Here is a 21,761-nt window from a genome sequence, read left to right on the forward strand (position 1 = left end):
CCTTCCTCTTCTCTCGAGGTCAGTCACTGCATACCCTAAGCGTTTCCATCCCTTCCCTCTTCCATCCCCATTCATTTTAATTTTTACCGGACTTGCTACCTTCAAGTTGTGCCAATTTCAAAACTATTGATAGAGTTGATGTACCAGAAGCTTATTGGGTAGGTGAAGTTTATATATTCAAGTTTTCGAGCTGTAATTTCCAGAGAATTCCGGTCACTTTTTTTCCAATTGCTGAAATAGATGTAAGGAACATATCCATGCTTTTTGGACCTTGGCTACCCCCGCCCCCCCCCCCAAGTGAATTATTGAAAATTTAAAATAATATATATTCAACTTCTGGAAGTTTTTTAACCCCAAAAAATTTATAGAAATATATATTGTACAATATATTGTAGTGCATATATGTCCAATTATGGATTCATGGGTACGCTGTGTGTTATAGTAACCAAATTTATTTGGGCAGCATGGCCAAATAAAGCATTTCTCTCTAACCTTGGTGAAAGTGCTAAAAAAGTGCATTGACAAAACGAAATTGTACTTCCAACGGTTAGTCTTATCATGGAAGGTCGTACTTTTCCTTTATCTGTACTGTTTACTTTGTAATGAAACTTCAACGTCAAGTTTGAAAATTAATTTTTTGTTTACATTCTGGCAGAGGTCAGAGGCTTCACTGGAGTGGGCTCAGGGATCCTCAGGTCAATAGTGTAAATATTATATATAAGAGTGTAAATGTGACTGGTGATTATTTTATTTATTAATTTTTTCATAAAATTATAATTTTATCATAATAGTTTGATTATGTTTATTTTCTTTAACCTTCTGTTTGAATATATTTAGAGAGATATTTTATTTATTTTGATGTATTTTTTTTTCATTTATTTATTAATTTTTATTCTTATGTTATTTTATTTTAGTATGAATGTGATCAGTTATCGCCCGATATTGTGGCAGATTGTAATATTTATCAATAAATAAAAAAAAAAAAAATTTTTAACAAGCCAAATAAATTCGAGGATTCATTATTTTAATAATTCATGAATGCAAAATGGCTTCTAATCTTGTCATTAATGCCATTGACAGTTTTTTTTTAAACTTATGAGGTTTTATAAATTCCATTTCACTTTTTATAAAATCCAGTATTTTGTCCTTATTAATGACTCAACTTGGCTGAGTTCTAATATCGATATTGTATTGATATTCAGCCCTGTTAAGGAAATGGATGTCTTGGCTCAAGTTCGTTTGTTTCTGTTCAATCGGGTAAAACTTCGCATATCACCGACACCATTTATTTATGCTTATATTTGTTTTATTTTATTTTTTTTTGTCTGTTTCATTTATAATATTAAATTTTGTAATTTTAAAAATTCTAAACCATTTAAAAAAATACTAATTTTATTATTTTACCATCGTCCCTAAGAGTATTTCATATCTAGGGGTTCAATCAAGAACTATTGAGGTGAAAGATATGAATGATTGTCAAATTTTTATTACGATTTCAGAGGCATTTGTTTTGCGATGTGATAAAAATAAGTCTGGTTGTGTCCTATTCTCAGTTTAGTCAGTACGACCTCTTCTATACGTCATTCAGGCTGGAGGTACCCCTGGGCTTGGCCTCCTTTTTTTTATAATTTTCAGTTTATTCCTTTGGCTTTTATTCCAAATAGATTGCGTTTTATTCCATTTATCTTTAATTTTCTTTTCGAAGGGTTCGCTCATTTTGAGATGGAGTTAGAATTGCTTTACCTCGTCCCGGGAGCGCGAGTCTCTTACAGCTTGAGTCAAGTGCGGGTTTCATTAAATTGTTTTTTTCTTAACTGTTTGTAAAGTGGAAACCGTCCATAACCGTACAGACAATCTAGAAATTAAAGGGTATAGTTGCGGAATATATTTTAATTTAATATCTAAAATTTTTAAATATGGTAAATGAATCAGTACTAGACATTTGAAATTTAAATTTTACAAGATGAGGCTCTGGAACAATTAAAAAGTTTGAGTTTGCCTTTATTTAAAAGTCTCACTAGTACTGAATCTAAAAATATCTTGGCAATCAAGGAAGTCTTTAATAGGTTATTTCAGCCATTAAAATCTCCACTTGATAAGATATAGAGGTAAGTTTGGTTTTTAATGATTTTTGAAGATTTTTCAAAAAATATCATACTCTTTGTTTGATATCATCCTTAAGATACTTTTTCGAATGTGAATGTTTTAATTTCTACATGAAAAAGATTTCTACTGTTAGGTCCTAGCAAATATCATTTGTTCCAGATAATTTCGGATAATGATGGCTGTTAAATCTCTTCGACTGTAAAAACCAGGCCCATAGTATCGACTATAAAAAGGCCTATAGTATCGACTATAACAAGGCCTATAGTATCGACTATAACAAGGCCTATAGTATTTTAAAATCGATTTTATGAAGAGGAACAATAATTAATTAAATTGATTTCACCTTGATTCAGGTTCCTACTGTTACATTTTTCTGCCTACAACTGGTGTCTTGATGCCAACTACTGGTGCAAAAAATGTCATGTTAATTCAGTTTAATAAACTATAATTATTTATTTTTGATAAAACTTTAATTAAAGTGCCTATTATTAGTTTATCTATCCTACTCTATAATCACTTTTTTTTTAGACAACATCCATGCTTAATTTTTTTTTCATTTAATGTAATTGGCTATTTTCATAAATCATGTATAAGAATATAAAAAATATAATTATGAAAAAAAAAAAATTAGGGTAGATGCACCCGTAAAAGGTACGTTGCAAAAAATATTTAAACTTTTTTAGTATTACATTGTTATTTTTCTCATAGTTTCCTTTTCAACACTTGTTTTCATTGTAAAACGTCTCTCAATTCTAATTTATTAAACTTTATAAAATATAAACTGTCATATTTTTTTGTACTGAATCAATCTGATTTTTTTTATACTTAAAGTAAATTTTTTCACCAGTATCAAAATACCAGCGGTAGTCAGAAAAATGTACCCACAATAGGAACCTGAATCATGGAGAAATAAATTTTATTAATGAATGTTTGTTTTAATAAAAATGTTTTTAAAACTCCGAAGGTCTTGTTTTTAATATTCCATTAGATTTATCATTCTTTTCTGACCGAAATATTATCTTAATTCCAATCTTCTTCTAAATATTCCTAATCCAAAATTCATACTTTAAACGATGCCGTAACAATTTGACGAAGTATCAAATACTTATCTTAGTCCCAACAGGTTATGCCTTTTACTGGGAAAGTGAGCTTTATGATTACGAAATCGTCATAAAACGCTAAAATCTCACCTCGTAATCTCATTAAGCTAAATGTCAAGTCCATGAGGAGGAGTTTCTGTTGATAGCTGAAATAACCCATCAAATATTAGCTTGATTGTCGAGAACTTTAAATTTAAATACAGCACAAGTGAGCCCTTAAAATTAAAGAAAATCCAAAATCGTTAATTGTTTCAGAACCTTGTTTTGTATAATTTTCAAATCTTTTCTTCTGGTGCATCTATGATTTCATAATTTTATAAATTAAATTCCAACATACTTAAAATATATATCTCCCAACTTATGAATGCATTTCATTAGGAATGTCATAAGTATAGTGATCAATCATCTGCTACGTTAATAAAAAAATAATACTATGTTGATCACATTCTTACTATCACTACAATACTGAAGGAGAAAAATCCTCATAATATTAGAATTAATTTTATTGTTCAATATTTTATATATTTATAATATATGGTGAGTTAAAAACTATTATTATAACATTTCACAAACCAATCATTCTTTTTTTCCCGGTTAACTTGAAGTTTGGTCCCAAATCGTTTACGACTGTTAAAAAATGTTTTCCAACCATAGCAAATTTGCAGATATTTAAAAAATACAAGAATTGAAATTACAATAATGATGTGCTCATGGTTTTGAGTCAATTGCATATAATTGTGAGGAAAGTTATTAAAAAATATCAAAACTACAAATAAACATAAAATGAAACTTTTAGCGCTGTATAAGTGTGTAATGAGATTCACTTTTTTTTAAATATATAGTAAGATTATTTAATACTTGCTATAGAACTTCCAATCTTGAAAACTTTGTCCTTTTTTTATAATATAAATTTTCAAAAATGGTCAAAGGTCATATTCAGCAATATTTAAAGTTGAATATGTCTAAGGGGGTGGAGTGAAAAATTATGAAATTGATGCAGTATATAATTCTATATGATTGCAACATACGAAAGAAATTTAGTGACTGAGACTCAGCTAGTTCCATAGTTCTATTGTATCAAATATTACTCAAAATTGCTTTAGTTGGGTCAATGTTATTCGCAAAATCGAGAAGAAAAGAGTGCTAGAAGTCCAATTTTATAGTTTTTTTATGCTAGAATGGCAGTTTTTTCTCATTATTGGTCTTTTCACCAAGTAAACAATTGCATCTTTAACCAAAGTATAAAGGTAACTAAACGTCTGTTCATAGCTCAATATAACTTTCTCGCCATATCTACATGATTACTTATAGTTCATGGCTAATGATGTATAGTTTGAGATTAAGCCTATTTGAAATATATTTTGGTATGTATATACGAATGTAATAATGGATGGAATTTGAATTGATACTAGACGGATCTTGAACTAATTCCCAACTTTGGACCAGATCGGAGGCGCAGGGTTTTATATAACAAGGGGGGGGGGGATTTATAATTTGACAGACAGATACTAAGGTATAGTACATGGGAAAAGGTAGGTATTTGATGATCCCTGTTAAAATAAAAGGGTGGACTGTATTTGATTGAATAAAGAATTATTAACATAATTAACTTTGTATTTAATTTTATTGTTTAAATTAAATAATTTATATCCAATTAAGTCTCACTCTTTATTATTTCCTTCTAACGTCTTGGCCATCCCGGCCGTCCTCAAGGACAATCTATTAGCTTTTATTATAAATTCATTTTTAACAAGCAACTAATTTATATTACTAATAAATTAACATAACTTAAATATAAATTTACATTTCACAACATGCAACAATTTAACAAAGTATGGCAGGCCATTTCCCCCAAGTCATTAGTTTCAGTTAAAATAATTCTATAAAACAATAAAACAATAGGCAATCATATTATTTTATTAATAAACTTTACATAGCTCCTGTCTAATTACCTATTCTTTAATTTTCCATTGAATTGTAATTTTTTTAAGGTTATCTTAACACTATTATCACACAATATTTTTAACCTTCCTTACAATCAGGTCAGGCATATAATTGATTTATTTCAAACTGTATTTTATTCTTTTTTTTTATTATTATTAAAATTCATATCAAAGTTAATTGTAAATAGTAACACAAAATTTAACCATATTATTCATAAATTAATTTTGGTTATAATTTCTGTTTAAATTTCTTGTGTCTGTTTTAATATTCACTGTCTAACTAAATTTGATATGAATTCTAATAATAAAAGAAACAAGAATTTAGAACAAAATGCAGTTTGAAATGAATCAATTATATGCCTGACCTGATTGTAATGAAGGTTAAAAATATTGTATGATAACAGAGTATTAATATTGTTAAGTTAATCTGTAACTAAAAGTCTTAAAATTTAATAGAGAAGTGAACGAATAAGTATGTTAATTTATTAGTAATAATATTGTTTTTATAATTATTATTAGATTGTCCTTAAAGGATGGCCGGAACGTCGGACAGTTAAGGAAACAATAAAGAGAGTTTTGAGACTTGGATACAAATTATTTAATTTAAACAACAAAACTAGTCTCAAAAATATGAAAACATAATATATAAAAATTTTTGTTTGTCAAAAGAAAGAATAAAATAAATATGTACTTAAAATTAAAGATAAAATGGATAAAAATGAATTTAGAATAAATGAATGGGCACATACAAATCAAAGATAAAATTAATTTAAGTGATTGAACTTTTTGGAAAATTAAAATAGATTAAACTTAGATGAAATAAATATAATGTCTATTGTTGGGGGTGACGGTAGCAGCGTGGTGAAGCGCCTGTCTGCCAACTCAAAGGTTCGAGTTCGAGTCCACCACGTCATGAAACGCGTGATGTATTTCCTAAGTACATACTTGGACCTCCAAGGTCAATGATAATAATAATAATTGTTAAGTCAAATCAAATGTTGATCTCGAGTCATTTTGAAATAAGCCTACTTGTGAAGTTTGCTCCCGCTCCCCCCCCCCTCCCTCTCTGCTCGGTCCACGTAGAGCCTTCCTCCACTCAATCATCCTTAACTGCTGATGAAATTAATTAAAAAATGATGAAATTTACTTCATTTGATTGAGTACTCAATAAGGCAGACACAGGGCAAGGCAGATCTTCACTTGTTTCTGATTGTCCTTTGCCCAAAATGGTCGCTATAGTAATGCAGATGGTGAACATGTAATTGAAACAATTTTAATTTCATTGGAACTATGATTAGAGCCTTAATAGAGCTATTTACGTTCTATAGTTCGCTTGATTTAGCTTTTTAAATTGCAACATTTCATAAAAAATACCCTGAAAAATCCGTATTTAATGAATTTATTTTGAGAAATCTATATCTCAAAAAACTATTCGACGTACAGATGTCTATAAGCACTCAAATTAAAGCTAGTTCGATGTAATGTAAGGTAGTTAATGATGTTTATCTTCGTAAGAGTAGTAAGGTTCATATTGTAGCAAAGTTACTCTATTTTCTTTCTAGAGTTGTTGGTAATTTTAAAGATATAGGGAATGAAAAATTATTTTTTTTTTAAATTTTCAAACAGCAGCAATTTTTTATTCCCTCTATCTATATTTGGCATACTCATCAATATTGACTAGTAATTATACGTAGTTATAGTAGTTATACATTCTTAAACAGCAGGTAAAAGTAAACCAAAGCGATAAATACCTGCCAAAAAACGTCAGAACCATCAGACGTATACATGTCTTTCAGCACTCAAATTAAAGCTAGTTAAACCTACTATAAAATAGCTTATAACGTTTATCTTTGTAGGAGTAGTAGTTTTTATGATATTTGACAAAATAAATTCACAAACTGTTAATTTCTAGTTGTTCGTATAAAATGTTGGATTTTGAAAAAATATATCTTTAGATTCACTAGACGCACATATGTCTGCCAGCGCTCAAAATAAAGGCAATTCAACTTGCTATAAAGTAGTTTATGACACTTATCTTCATAGGGATAGTAGTTTTTATGATATTGGCATATGAATATAAATTTGGCAAATGAAAATTTGTCCGAACAACTATAAATCAATTTATTTTAGCAAATATCATGAAAACTACTACTCCTACGACAGTAAACGTATTAAACTACTTCATAGCCCATTAAACTAGCTTTAATTTGAGTGATAACAGACATCTATACGTCAAATGGTTTTTGAGATATAAATTTTTGTGGGCAATAGGTAATAGTGATGAATGATCTTATACATACTAAAATAAAATAAAATAAATAAATGAAAGAAAAAAAAAATCTCTCTTAAAATATATACAAACAGAAGAATAAACAAAATGAACATAATCAAACTATGTGTATGAAAAAAATAAATAAAATAACATAATGATAAAATAATATAATCTATAGCCACATTTACTGGGGTGAAATAACTGACTTTTTTCTCCTCTTGGGCTCTTGTACTAAATATCCTATTGGCAAAGATACAGACCTCTAGTACTCACCTGTGCATTAGAAGTCAAGTAAGAAATGATGATTTGTTACGGAATAAAGATTGCAATAGGGAAATCTGGTGCTGAAGATTTACTCGACTAATCTGAACCTACGCATTCAGATGTTGGCTGAGAGCGTAACAAGTTGAACGCCCTCTTAAGAGAAATGTTGTTGACCTAAGGCTTGAGGGTAAACAAACACGAGGCCGATCTGCGAAAAATCCGGTCCTTGGTGGCGGGCAATTTGCATCTAAATCACATAGAGTGCTAATATCAGATGAAATATCATGAGTAGCAGCTCGTCTCCCCCCTTCCCACTGCCCTACTTGCCCCTCAGTCCATCAGTCCATCAGTCCGATGCGCCATTCTCATTGTCAATAATGGTTTATATACATAATTTTAATAAAATGTGTCTTTTTCAAAACATGAAAAAAAAATTAATAAAGAAAGAAAGTAGGGTTACGATATTCGTATTTAAATACTTAGCCAAACAAATTTATCATAATCAATTTTTTTTTATTATATTTTTTTATAACTAACAGTATTATTAACAAATAAAATATGCAATAAGTAAGAAGTATATAATATACAAATATATATTTTTATTATATTTCTTTATTATTAGACCGGTCTGGTGAGCCTTATTTTGTTACTATAACACTTAAATTTGCTAACCGTTTTCAACTATTTTTAACAACGGTTGTATGTAGAATTTTAATAGAACGTGTCTTATAAAAAAAAAATTAAAGAAATAAATAAGGTAAGGTTTCGATATTCGTATTTAAATACTTAGCCACAGTTATTATATTTGTTTATAACTAACATCATTATTAACAAATATAATACACACACACTATTAAATACTAATGATATGGGGGCTTAGTTACGAGTAAAAAAGATACTCCTAAATTAAATGATAATATTTTCATATTTAATTAAATGTGATAAAAAAAAATATATGACACAATAATAAAAATAACATATCTAAGAAACAATAATAAATATGAAATTGGAGAATGAAAGATGAAAAAATATATATTTTTAGGATTGATAAAATAACTAACTTATTTACTCAAAAAATAATTTGACAAAATAATTTTAAAAAAAGTTCATAGAATTTTTAGCAATAATCTGGGCTTCGGTCATCGAGATGAAGTAAGCTACAACAAATGTTAACAGGAAATAGAAATTCGTTTAACGTTTTTTTTGATAAATTGATAAAATTTATAGCATTTTTTATTTATTTTTATTGTTATTTACAACTGTATAAAAATATATACAACAAGTAAATTTGCTGTTAGTGATAAATTGACATGATAGAAACATATAGAGAATCTACCCATTGATAGAACTCCAAATTTTTTAATCGATCAGAGTTCATGCTCAGTAGACCAAAATTCATTGTTGATTCATACCATAGTGTTTACATTTAAAGAATAGGGCGTAAATAACGCTATCACAACCGAGGCAACGCACAGTGAGGCCATATCGCGCTCAAAATCTGATTTCGGATTTGTTATTTTGAAAAATTAACCTTCTTCAAAGAAACTACTAAAGACTAAACCCAAGGATGCAAATAAAAAATGCACTGATCGTTCACATCTATCAACTAATCTAATGTTTTTGTTTCGTCTCAGTCAATGTTTGACTCACTAAGAAACTGTTATAATTTTTTCTGTGTAAAATGGTCTCCTAAATTCAAAAATTTACATATCAACAACAAGGGTGAAAGGCCCTATTAAGAAACTATTAGTACATTTTTATAAATACATGAGATGGACGCGATATTTCTGAACATAAAGTTTATATTTAAAAAAAATATATTCATAATTTTGTCCGAGGGTCTCAAACTATTTTCTTTAGCTTTATTTTCACAAAACCTTCCATAATAAGGCTGCTTTTCAAAGATGTGAAATTATGAAATTGATACAAATATTTTTTAAAAACATAAGCTTTATGTTCGGAAATTTAGCCTCCAGTTTATGAATTTACAAAAATACACTAATAATCTTTTAACAGGGCCTACATACCTATTATTGATATGTATAAGTTTCAATTTAGGTAATTAATTCACTTACATTTGAGTACATGAATTTTCAAAGGAAAGGAAAGTGTTAAAGGGATAATTGATATATTCAAATCACAAAGTATTGATGTTGAGAGGAACATAGTTTTATACTTTACTATAATTTTAATAATTGAATATTTGCAATAATATATAATAATATAATATAAAATTTAACAATGTTTGATATGTTTTATGATAGCCTCTGTTTGTACTGGCTTATACCCTAGAAGCAATAATTGTATAAAATAATAATAATAATTCACACACCGAAAATTATAACTGTTCCTTAGTGGCACAAATATTGACCGAGACGAGAAAAATATTTTCCATTATATAGAATGCACATTGATTGTTTAAGTTTATAAACAATCAATGTGCCTTCTATTCACATTCTATGGTTCGATCTTGGATCTAGTTCATTCGAATATGCATGACTTTTCAAAATACAAAAAAATAAAATTAGGTTTTTTGTGCGATGTGACTATACAATGTTCTCGTGTGCATTTTCAGAACTGAATTGAAAAAATAATATACAAGAAACTGCTCGTAGATTTCGATTGCTACAACACCTACTTGACAAACGCTCTAAGCTTCCCATTCATTACAAAAAATTATTATACACAATGATAATCAGACCAATTTGGACATACGGAATTGAGCTCTGGGGCTCTACCAAACCATCAAATTCCTCCCGCATCCAAAATCCTTGATGCTCCTTATTACGTTATAAATAAACTCATTCACAAAGACCTAAACTTCCCATTCGTTGTAGATTTGGCCCAAAACAGATATGCGTCTTTTCATCCCAAACTCCTTCTCTATCCTAACCCATTAATTAGTTCTTAATCTCTCACCCTTAACAATACCTGATAATCCTCCGAGGCGTCTGAAAAAAAGATGGCCACGGGAACTTCTAATTTAAATTAATGCTTGAAGTACCACCAATGGGGTGGTTCCGTCCCAAGATGTATATAAACGTAAAAGATCCGATTGTGGAACGTAGTGTAGCAAAAGGAAGCAATCATTTTCAAGTGATACGGAAAACTTCCAAAAATTGACACTTTTTATAACAACAGTGAAACTTACCCATCCTCCTAATCCCTTTCCTCAATCCAATTCAACTTAACCTATCCCTACAATCCAAATTAAAATCAGAAACAACTGTTCTTATATTTAAAACAATTCTCAGGCCACTGCCAATGTACGGCTGTGAAGTCTGTGGAGCGGCAACCTTTACGAAAAAGAAAAAATTACAATATTTTCAAAACAAAGTCCTAAAAATCGCAGTAAATGCTCCTTGGTTTGTAAGAAACAGCTAATTGCAACGGGAATTACAAATAGAAACAATAGAGGATTACATAAAAAAACGGTCCATGAAGTTCCACAGGAGCAGTGACCTACAACCTGAGAAACACAACCTCAACCCGAAGACTAAAGCCCAGGCTTCTGCAGAACATTCTGTTATAAATTCTATATTTATTAATTCATTAGTCATACTACCTCTATTTTACTTATTATTATTTTTTTTTCTCTCTTCTCTCGTCTTTTTTTTAAAATTAACTTGTTTCTTTTTACCATTAGAAGGAAATTATTTGTTTTGTTAAGTCTATAAATATTGTTATTTTTTGTTATTAATTTTACTTTTCTCTTTTATTAAGAAGCATTATTCTTATATATTTATTTTATCTTATTTTTTTTTTTTAATTATAACATTGTATATAATTAGGGGTGTCTTTTGTACGACACTATACCTCCCCCTCCCATAATCAACTGTTGAAAAAAAAAATAATGTAACGGTTACATCAACCAAGGCCCACCAGGCCGGTTTGGTATAAAATAAATAAAAATATCCCTACGATCCTCCCCGAAGGTTGAAACAACATTGAATAGCCTGGGTACCAATTGTAAACAGTTATTTTCGGAGTTCTAACAATGGCCAGATTCTCCACTCAAGTCTCAAGTCCTGAGCGTCTACGTCTAGCGCCCGCAATCATCCACCACTGGCTTTCAGAACCAGTGAAAGAGAAACGCCGAGATCTTCCATAGTCCTGATATTTCCTTCACAAGCTCGGTTCGCTATTCCCCAAGCTGAATGTAAATGTTTGAATAGAGATGAATGTGTTTAAAATATGATTTTACTTTGACTTCAATATTTTTTTTGTTCTTTGTTATTTTCTATACTTAAACAGACCCAGATTGGAAATGTACATATTCATTTCTCGTGGCTGTCGTGAAAAAAAAAAAAATGTTTTTTGTTAAAGAAAGTTTCTTCCTGACTAGATACAGAAGATTTTTCCTTAAATATATCATATGAAATATAAGCTTCTTAATATATAGATAAATAGAAGGGGACACCGTACTAATGATTTTTCCTTTGTAATTTTTTTTTTTTTGCCTTTTTTCCTCTGATCCTAATTTTTTAAGTACGTCCGGTTAGTACCATTTCATCTAGTTTATATGGCCCTTCGTACGTTTCTTATAGGTTGGTGTAGTCTTGCTGCAATGATTGTAATTTTTGTAAACAACAAGGGAAGACCCTGCCCTATCTCAAAGCAAAAAAAAGTATTATTTTTCAATGCTATACAAATTTATACATAAGGGTTTTTTGAGGTGCAAAAAACGAACTTTATCCTATACATTATATTTTACCACTCTTGCTAGGTCAGTCAGTCCTAATTATTTTATATTATACTCATATTATAACACAATAGGAGTAATTAAATACCAATCGAATTGTTCCTTTGTTTGTAACAAGTGATAAATATTGGCTACGTATTAAATTATTTTAATTGTATAAAAATTCACGAAAACCAAAAGAAGCTTCCAGTAAATTAGGCAACAAAAATTTGACAATCTTGGTCCAAATAATGTATCGTCACTTAAACTGTATATAATTTTTAAATAATAATGCTTCCTTCTAGAGGCATCTTGAAAGAATTATTTAAGTCAAAAGAATATATAAGTATCCTAAAAAATGATGGTTTCAACAACTATGTATCTAAAATAATATTTTTTGAAGTATTAAAATTGTGTTGTAAATTTTTTCGGAGGTATCAGTTTAAGCAACGATATGTCACTATGTGGAAAGTATTTTATTATCAAAAGCAATTTTTTTTTATTTTTGCCGCACAAGACTCAAGACTCCAGTGAAGAAGCTGGCAGCGGCCAGCTTCAATTTAAATTAGATAAATTACAGCCTTTTTTTATTTTAGTTTAAACTTCATTAGAGTGCTACCAATGGGTAGTTTCTCTACACGCCTGTAACACTCCATTTTAACTAAGATCAAATTTACTGAATGTATTATATAATATACAGTTGTAAATTTCAATAAAGATTTAAAAAAAAAAAGTTTAAACTTCAAAGATCCCAACCATTCGTCTAGCAGTTTAGGCCATTATTCATACCGACAGATCCTGTAATATCACTAATAGTCCTCCCTATTATGAAAAAAAATAAGTATTAGAGTAATTACCACGTTGTTTCTATACTTGTATTTTGAAATAATACTATTAGCTTTCGTTATGAAACAGGGCCCAGGTTGGCCTTAACGTAGGGCATTTTAAATATTAATAAATAGTTTTTGAGACTTGAGGAACCGCTGTAATTGTAATAATAGTCCGAAATTACAATTACTAATTGAACCAAAGTAATCTCTTTCATATTTTACTATGATTAGTAATTGAAGAAAGAAAACAAAGATAATAAACAATTCTAGATATTAATTTATGCACGGCGCAAGAAATTCATTTAAAAAAAACAATAATGTTCAAATTCATTTTAAAAACGCTTATGTTCAACTAAAACAGTAAAGTTTTGAGGAATGTTTTGGCCATACTTTTGACGACAGTAGTATTGTGTCCAACTGAATGTCAAGAAGATAGACCGTTACATGGAACTCTTTAGAGCGGTCGAAGAATGCTGATCACATCAGTCTCTTTGGCCCCAGCTCAATTCAGATATGCCAGCTTCACATCTCCAGATTGCTACTGAAAAAATAGATTTGAAAATCCTTAAGCTAAGCCAAGATCTGTATCAAACGTGGACTCTTTTACGTCCCTGATAGTCTAAACCAGAGGTGTAGGTATTGTAGTTATAAATCGGGTGAGGTACGCCCATCACATAACATTCACTTACACCCAGGTTGAAATTAATCGTCACTCGTTTCAGAACAGATATTTCTATATCATTGCACTATATCGATACTTTCCCGTACGAATTTTCGAAATGACAATCTCTGACAGATCGATTAACTCCAATTTCAATCGTTTTCAGAGAAATACTTTTGATGATATTTCACGTCGCAAAACAATTTACTCTGGCAAAAGTATAGCAGAAACATAAAAATATAACAGTTTACCTAAAATTTACATTCTGCTCTTAGGTATTTATTCACTGATAAAATTGTTACAGAATCAATATTAAAAGCACTAACAATTATTTTATGGAAATTGTCATCCCGTCAACTGAAAGGCACATATATTAAGGTTTAGTTAAATTTAAAAATTTTCTATTTAATATTTATTGTGACGTGAAACAAAAATCAGAGAGCTGAAACAGAAAAACACACTGTGAATGCGCTCGGGAGTTTAAAAGTTATTAGAACAGATCATTTATATGTGTTTTTTTCGTCATTCTTTATTATCTTCTACGACTTTATTTGTTAAACGTTATTTTTTCTAAAATCTTTGGCTTTCCAGCGATATATAGAACGTCTACGTCGCAACTCTTAGTTCCGGAAATGTGTTTTCAACGTGAAAAAAAACTTTATCCTCTTTTCTCATTAAGTTGATTATCAAATCCTTTTTTTAGTTCATATTGATCCATTTTTTTTACTAGTAAAAATGTGAGATAGTTAATTATTTTAAAAAAAGTTAAAGACTCTTAAGAGGTACCATTTTAAAAAATCCGTCATTTAAGGCCTTTCAAACAATTTTAATGAGGATAAGACCTAGCTGATATTAAAGACCATTTAGTTGAACATTGATATAACTATAATTTAATCAAAATCGTTCAAGCCATTTTTAGGAAAATTGAAAAAAATGTGAAAAATCGATTCTGTCAAGTGGCACTTTTGGTTAGTCAATTTCGTCAATAAAGTTGCTATAACATCCCAGGCATATACTCTGTTCTGTTGAAACAAATTGAAAATTTGCAGCATACGAATACTGTGTACCATATCACGTGATCTGTCGAAGTGATAACTAAAAACGGTTTCCAAAAGTTATTTTATTTCATTTTTGTGAACATGAATCTTGTCAATTATTTCTTTTGTAGTTTGGCAATGCAAAATGTGATTAATAATCGTCTTATCAGAACTTAAATATATTTCTAGCGCATGCACCCTGACGAATAAAATCTTTCTTTTTCCTTTTCATCAGTTTGGTTTTCTTGTTTTGATATATCTAATGACAATACTACCTTGACTAGCAAATAGAAAAACAATTTAATCTGTAGTTCCATACGTGGTAATAATCTACACGAGACAAATTTATTGATTGAAGTCATCTTGAATTGACGAGAAAAAAAATATTTAAATTTTACTTGTAAGAAACAAAACACTTCAGATTTAGTTTTAACCTTATCTGGGCGTATAACCTGTAGATGTTTTAAACCAGTTAAAATTAGGTTGTAGTCAAATGAGAATGCAGTTTTATTGCGCACGACATATTACTTAGTAATGCATAATTTTCTTAAACTAGCTTTGATTGGTCAATAGAATAAAATGGTGGACCTATTAGATCGTTTCAAACATTCTGAAGTATATTCTGCTATATAGCGAGGTTTTGACAATTACCACAACACGAATATCATAAATGTCGTTATATGATTTAGCCACATCTACGAGGATACCTGTCGCCCCGGGTATGATACTTATCAACAAAGGGCACTTCGCAGGTGGTTAATGGGTACAGGTGGAGAGGACCCTTCCCAGCAAATCTATTAAAACAGGTCTAATGGTTTTGTCGGTAGATAGGTCAATTATAGTTTGTAAACACCTGTACCAAACACTTGGGGTCCCATGTAACGTATCCGTTTTGGGCGTGACAAATAATAGCCAATGAGAAAATAAGATTCCCAAAAGGTGACGCCCCTTTTTGGAACAAGTGGGAGCAGAAAAGAGAACCATTGAAGACGAAGACATAGAAGAGAAAGAACCAGGTTTGACAGCTCTTCATACAAGGAAAGCCATCCCTTAGGAACAACACGACACTAACGCCGAAGATTTCACTACACACCACGACCCACACCACCCAACTCAGCAGCTATTAATTAATGGTTACAATATTTTATAAATATTAAGATATTTAATTGGTAACTGGTAAACACTAAAGAGGACCTTGGGAAGGAAATCCAATTATTATCATAGGTAGGACTCAATCTTAATTAATCAATTAATTAACTTATTTTAGGATAATTGCCTTCAGCGATTATCCTGGCATCCCGACGACAGATGCATAGCAATTCAAATAAACTTTCCAATCATTTTTTTTTATTCAATACCAGATCGGCCTAGTGGGCCTTACTTGGTTGATATAACAGATTTTGTTTTCTTTAACAATTGATTACGGGGAGGAGGGTATAGTCTTGTGCAAAACCCTAACTATTTATAATCAAAGTGAGTTTAAGAAAAACAAAATTATCTTTGATTGGTCAACAGAATAAAATGGGTGACCTATTAGAACGTTTAAAACATTCTCAAATATATTCAAATCAACCATCCAACCATTTTTTTATTTATTTATTTTAAATATTGAAGGATTGTGAATAATAACGATGAATTACAAACAAAATATATGTAAATAAAAAATAAAATAAAATAAATGGATAAAAATAATAATTCTTAAGACATAAGAAAAAGAAAACTGAATACCAAAAATAATAACATTTATAGATATAATAAAATAAGTAATAGACTTCAAATGGAAAAAATAAATTAATTTGCGAAAAAGGCGAAGAGGAAAAATAAATAAAATAATAGTAACGTCAATAATAGAATAGCTAAATATATAATTTATAACCAGATATCTTACAGCAGCCTGGGCTTCAGTCTTCGAGATGAGGTTGGATTTCCCAAGTTGTAAGTCACTGCTCTTTTAACTGTCGGTTCCTGGAAGTGGGATTTTATTATCCGTTTTTTTATGAAGTCTTCTATTGATCCCAATTGTAGTTCCACATGAAATTGACTATTTCTTACAAACCAAGGGACATCCACTGAGATTATAAGGAGTTTATTTTGAAATTATTGTATTTTTTTTTCCTTTTTGTAAGGGATGCCGCTCCCCAGACTTCACGGTCACACATCAATAGTGGCCTGAGTACTGTTTTATATATAAGAATAGTAGTTTATGATTTTAATTTCTATTTTCTACTTACGATGGCATATACCATTGCTAACCTTGCGTAGGTCTGGGTTAATTAAATGTTGATATGGTGATTTATCTAACCATTGAATCACATTGTTTTTTGGTAGCTGGAGAAAACAAGGAAGAGAGGAGGAGTAGGCAGATCTGGCCGGGTTTGATCCCCTCAGGGCCATGTTACAGCAGCAGGGGGGAGTACGGTACCTGCACCAGCTTCAGGAGGTGCTACCCCTATTTCAAGCTACCGGAGTTGAGCACATGGGAAACCTGGGTCCTCGGAATGTATGACACATGTACCTACTTCACATCCTCTGGCAAACAGGTATAAATTCAATTCTCCTATATCCAAACCATCGAAATTAATAAGATCAAACCAGTAAAAATATTAATGAAAAACTGTAATTTTATAGTGATTCTTTGATGCGTTATACATTATTAATTCCATTTAATCCACAAGTTGCAAACATAGATATTTATTGTTTATTTGATTATTATGATATCATACAATACTGTATTTTGTTTAATAAATAAACACTTATTTTGTTCATATACACAGCATTCAACAATCTTTAGTTGAAACAAGTACAATATCTAATCAATTTTCTGTTGGCAACACAGAGAATTTTCAACGATATATATACGCTTCAATTAAAATAGCTTATACTACTTTTATTTTTCCAGATGTTTGGTGTTTGTTGTACAAATCCAGTAACGGAAAAGCCACCTCAACCACAACCACCACAAACACAGCCTACATCACCACCACAGGAAATAAGACCTGCACCTGGGAATCCAGTACCACCAAATTGGCCACCACCTATTCCAACACATCCACCAGACCACACTATTCCTCCTTTACCTACACATCCACCAACTCCTGGTGTGGTTCAGCCACAGCCTCCACAGCAACCGCAACCCTGGCCCCCAACTACTTCTAGACCAACAACACCTGCCCAACAATGGCCTCCACCCACATCTCCACCTACAGTTAAACCTCCTCAGTGGCGGCCACCAGCAGTTGCAACTCCTGCCCCGGTTGTCCCATCTGAAGGTAGCTGTGGAGCTAAAAATGGCTACCAGGATCAGGAAAGGATAGTTGGTGGTCAAAATGCTGACCTCAATGAATGGCCTTGGATTGTTTGTATTCAGTGCTTATATTATACTTTTAATTATATTTGATTCTTACGCATTATCCCGTCCAAACAGAGCCAGTTGTGTGTTATAACCGACAACGAAAATTTATTCACATTTATGCGAATTTAAACCCTTAACTATCTTAGAAGAGTACGTTGGGGGTTTGTTTGTGTCTTGAGCGAGCACAGCAAGCGGAAATCAACAAATTTGACTCAAATAAACCAATAATAATAATAGGTTAGGTTACAACTCACAACTAGTCAGGACGGAATTTTTAAACATTAGTACCGTTCCTCTTACTTTTATTTTTGGATTGCAGCATCATTTTCATCTTCATGGTAGATCTATTTATTACATAATTTTAAATTTATAGTTAAGTGTAATTGAAATGTTATATAATAATAAGTTGCCAACAAAATCAGATAAATAAATGGTATGTGATTTACTGAATCAATGAAAGTTTTAACAATTAAAAACATTTCAAAAGTCATGATATATCTGAATAACTACATATATTAATAAATATATTACATAAACGATACGTCCAAATAACTTCATAATCACGGCTATAATATAATTTGAAAGGATATTAACTCATTAATTCCTTACATTTTAAATAGATAACGTGTTATGTTTACTATCAATATGAATAACTTATGTTACTTTAAATATATTTACTATATATATGAATAATACAAACAAGAATTACAAAAAATAAAAAAACATTAGATGAATAAAGTAATAAAACGGAAAAATGGAAAACTTATGGCTTAATGGGAAGTATCTCTGAGGTACAAGTGGTACTAGAATCCACAGAGAAAGGAAGGCCAAGATCAACAAACTATTGACAGATACCTTTCTACCCCCTCTGTCAGACGAGTAATGAAGAGTTAATAATGGTAGCAAGATTGGAGTAATATAAAAAAAATATACTATATATATAATCATTACTTCTTTAACCTAGTTTCAATGTAGATGTCATATTTAGTACTACAATTGTTGCTTTTTTCTAGGCTGCCTTATTTAACAGTGGAAGACAATTTTGTGGAGGCTCTTTAATTGATAACATCCATATTTTAACAGCAGCACACTGTGTTGCACAGTATGTATATTTGATCAAACCCATAGATTTAATCTAATAATTCTAGTCAGTAGTGAATTAAATATCTAAAACATTATTATAATCAGTTATATGCAAAAAATAGTATGCAATTAATTTACTAAATATCATTAGAGATTCAAATACTTCATTTTACAAAGTACAAAACATGAAGATTTTGTATTTCAATTTGACCACAATATAAAGTGTATTGTTGTTAATTTTCAAGTTAAATGGCTGTTTTATTATCAACATAGCTAGTTGTTAATACATTGTAATCCCTTAATTGATTAATATTCAATCGATTCAATTTTTTTTTCTGTGATAGGTTTGGCTGTTATCACTTTGGCTGACATGTAGCAACAATCCCAATAAAGTGACCAAAATGAAACATATTTTACCATAAAATTAAAACTCCAAATTTAATGATCCAGTTTTAAGAATGTGTTTTTTATCAGAGTTCTTAATCATCAAATCCTTGAATTGTAAAATGACATAATAAAATCATACTAAATTCTTTTACAACTTTTATTCACTAATAATTTAATTAAAATCATAATAAATCATAGATTTTAGAAAAGTAAAGAATTATTTTAGATTATCGAGTATCTCTTATTTGAAGATGCACACTTATAATCCAATGGAGGATAAAACATAGTTGATGGACCAACATGTATATTATGTTACTTTGTAATAAATAAGTAATAGCCTTTAGATATGCATCTTAAGTGTTTAATTGTTGTAATCTCCTAATGAGTACCAATGATTTAACATGAAAAATGAAATTTTATTGTTATTATTTGATCGACAGCCATACCAATTAATCAATGATAAAATATTAATTTTTTTTTTTTATAAAATACATAAAAACATTGGCTCATAATAAATAGTTTATATACCATTTGAATTACTTTAACTGCACCCGGACCTATTGATAAATTAAATACTGAAAACAAATTTATGGAAAAAGAAGAGAAACTTCTTATATAAGATATATAAGATATAGAGTTTAATTTCTTATGTAGGGTTATTATACAGTGATAAAAATGTTTTATCAATGAACATTCTTTTAAGTATTCCCTCAATGTCAGGATATTCAGTTGTAAAAACAAAACTACATAAATGTTTGCATGTAATATATTTACAAAATAGAATTAGATAAAATAATGCAACAAAACATACATTAGATTTTTTTTAAAAATACCCAGAGGATGGAGAAATGCCTAGAAATACTGGAAGAAACTATGTAATTAAAGAAAATGAATAAACAAATGTTCATTAATGAAAGATTCTTATCACTGTATAATAAATTTAATACCTTAAATAATAAAACTCTAGTAAATGACAAAGCAATAATATTAAAAATCGTGAACTAAATACATAAAATTATAATGATCTATAACTGTTGAAAAATAACTTTTCTCTTGAATTTCAGCATGAGTGCTTGGGATGTTGCAAGATTAACAGTCAGACTTGGAGACTATAATATTAAAAGTAATTCTGAAACAAAACACATTGAGAAAAGAGTAAAAAGAGTGGTAAGGCACAGGGGATTTGATGCACGTACACTTGTAAGTTAACTTGTTTCAGTTGTATACTGTTATATCCATGTAAATATTATTTCTTCACTAAATTTTAATATTTTTTCTGCAGTATAATGATATAGCAATACTTACATTAGACTCACCAGTCACCTTTACACAAAATATTAGAGCCATTTGCCTTCCATCAGGAGGAAGTCTCTATGCAGGACAAACTGCTACTGTTATTGGTTGGGGAAGCTTAAGAGAAAGTAAGTTAAAGGTTTATCAAATATTCATAAATTATTAGAAGTAGGTTTCCTATAATATCAAGTACTGCTATGTTCCTAAATAAATATACAGACACATATACATATATGTATGTATAAATATACATAAACCCACTTCTCCAATTTCATTTTTAAAAAAATGTAAAAATAATAATACAAATATCTTATAGAATAATCAAGTGCATTTTCTATTCTATTACTTTTTTTTTATTTCAGTGGAATTATTAAAAATATCTATAATTAATAAAGTTGTCATTTGTCATTTCTGATAAAACTTAAATGAGAAAAGTAATAGTATTGAAATTTTCAAACATAACATTAGAGTTATTTCAAATGTTATATGCAAATGAAGTATCAATATACAATTTTTAATATTTTAGGTGGACCTCAACCAGCAATATTACAAGAAGTAAGTATTCCCATATGGGCAAATAATGAATGCAGAAATAAATATGGTCAAGCTGCTCCAGGTGGCATTGTTGAGCACTTCTTATGTGCTGGGCGAGATGCTCGTGACTCTTGTAGTGTAAGTTAAATTCTATTGGTCATAATGTTCATTTTCAATACCCTTTAGTCAATTTCCTTGTTCATCAATATATATATATA

At 29.9% G+C, this 21,761-nt stretch overlaps 1 protein-coding gene across 1 annotated transcript in view; it reads left to right on the forward strand.

Moving 5' to 3' along the window:
* Positions 1-21,761, forward strand: part of LOC106686445 (tryptase beta-2) — a 101,585-nt gene that overhangs the window by 77,222 nt on the left and 2,602 nt on the right. The window contains exons 2-7 of the mRNA XM_014429765.2: positions 17,223-17,434; positions 17,794-18,249; positions 19,260-19,348; positions 20,781-20,916; positions 20,999-21,137; positions 21,536-21,681. Coding sequence (XP_014285251.1) covers positions 17,223-17,434; positions 17,794-18,249; positions 19,260-19,348; positions 20,781-20,916; positions 20,999-21,137; positions 21,536-21,681 — 1,178 coding nt within the window. The remainder of the gene's footprint in view (positions 1-17,222; positions 17,435-17,793; positions 18,250-19,259; positions 19,349-20,780; positions 20,917-20,998; positions 21,138-21,535; positions 21,682-21,761) is intronic.

Source organism: Halyomorpha halys, unplaced genomic scaffold (genome assembly GCF_000696795.3).
Source record: "Halyomorpha halys isolate HHAL.00 unplaced genomic scaffold, Hhal_1.1 Scaffold819.1, whole genome shotgun sequence".
Classification (NCBI taxonomy): Eukaryota; Metazoa; Arthropoda; class Insecta; order Hemiptera; family Pentatomidae; genus Halyomorpha; species Halyomorpha halys.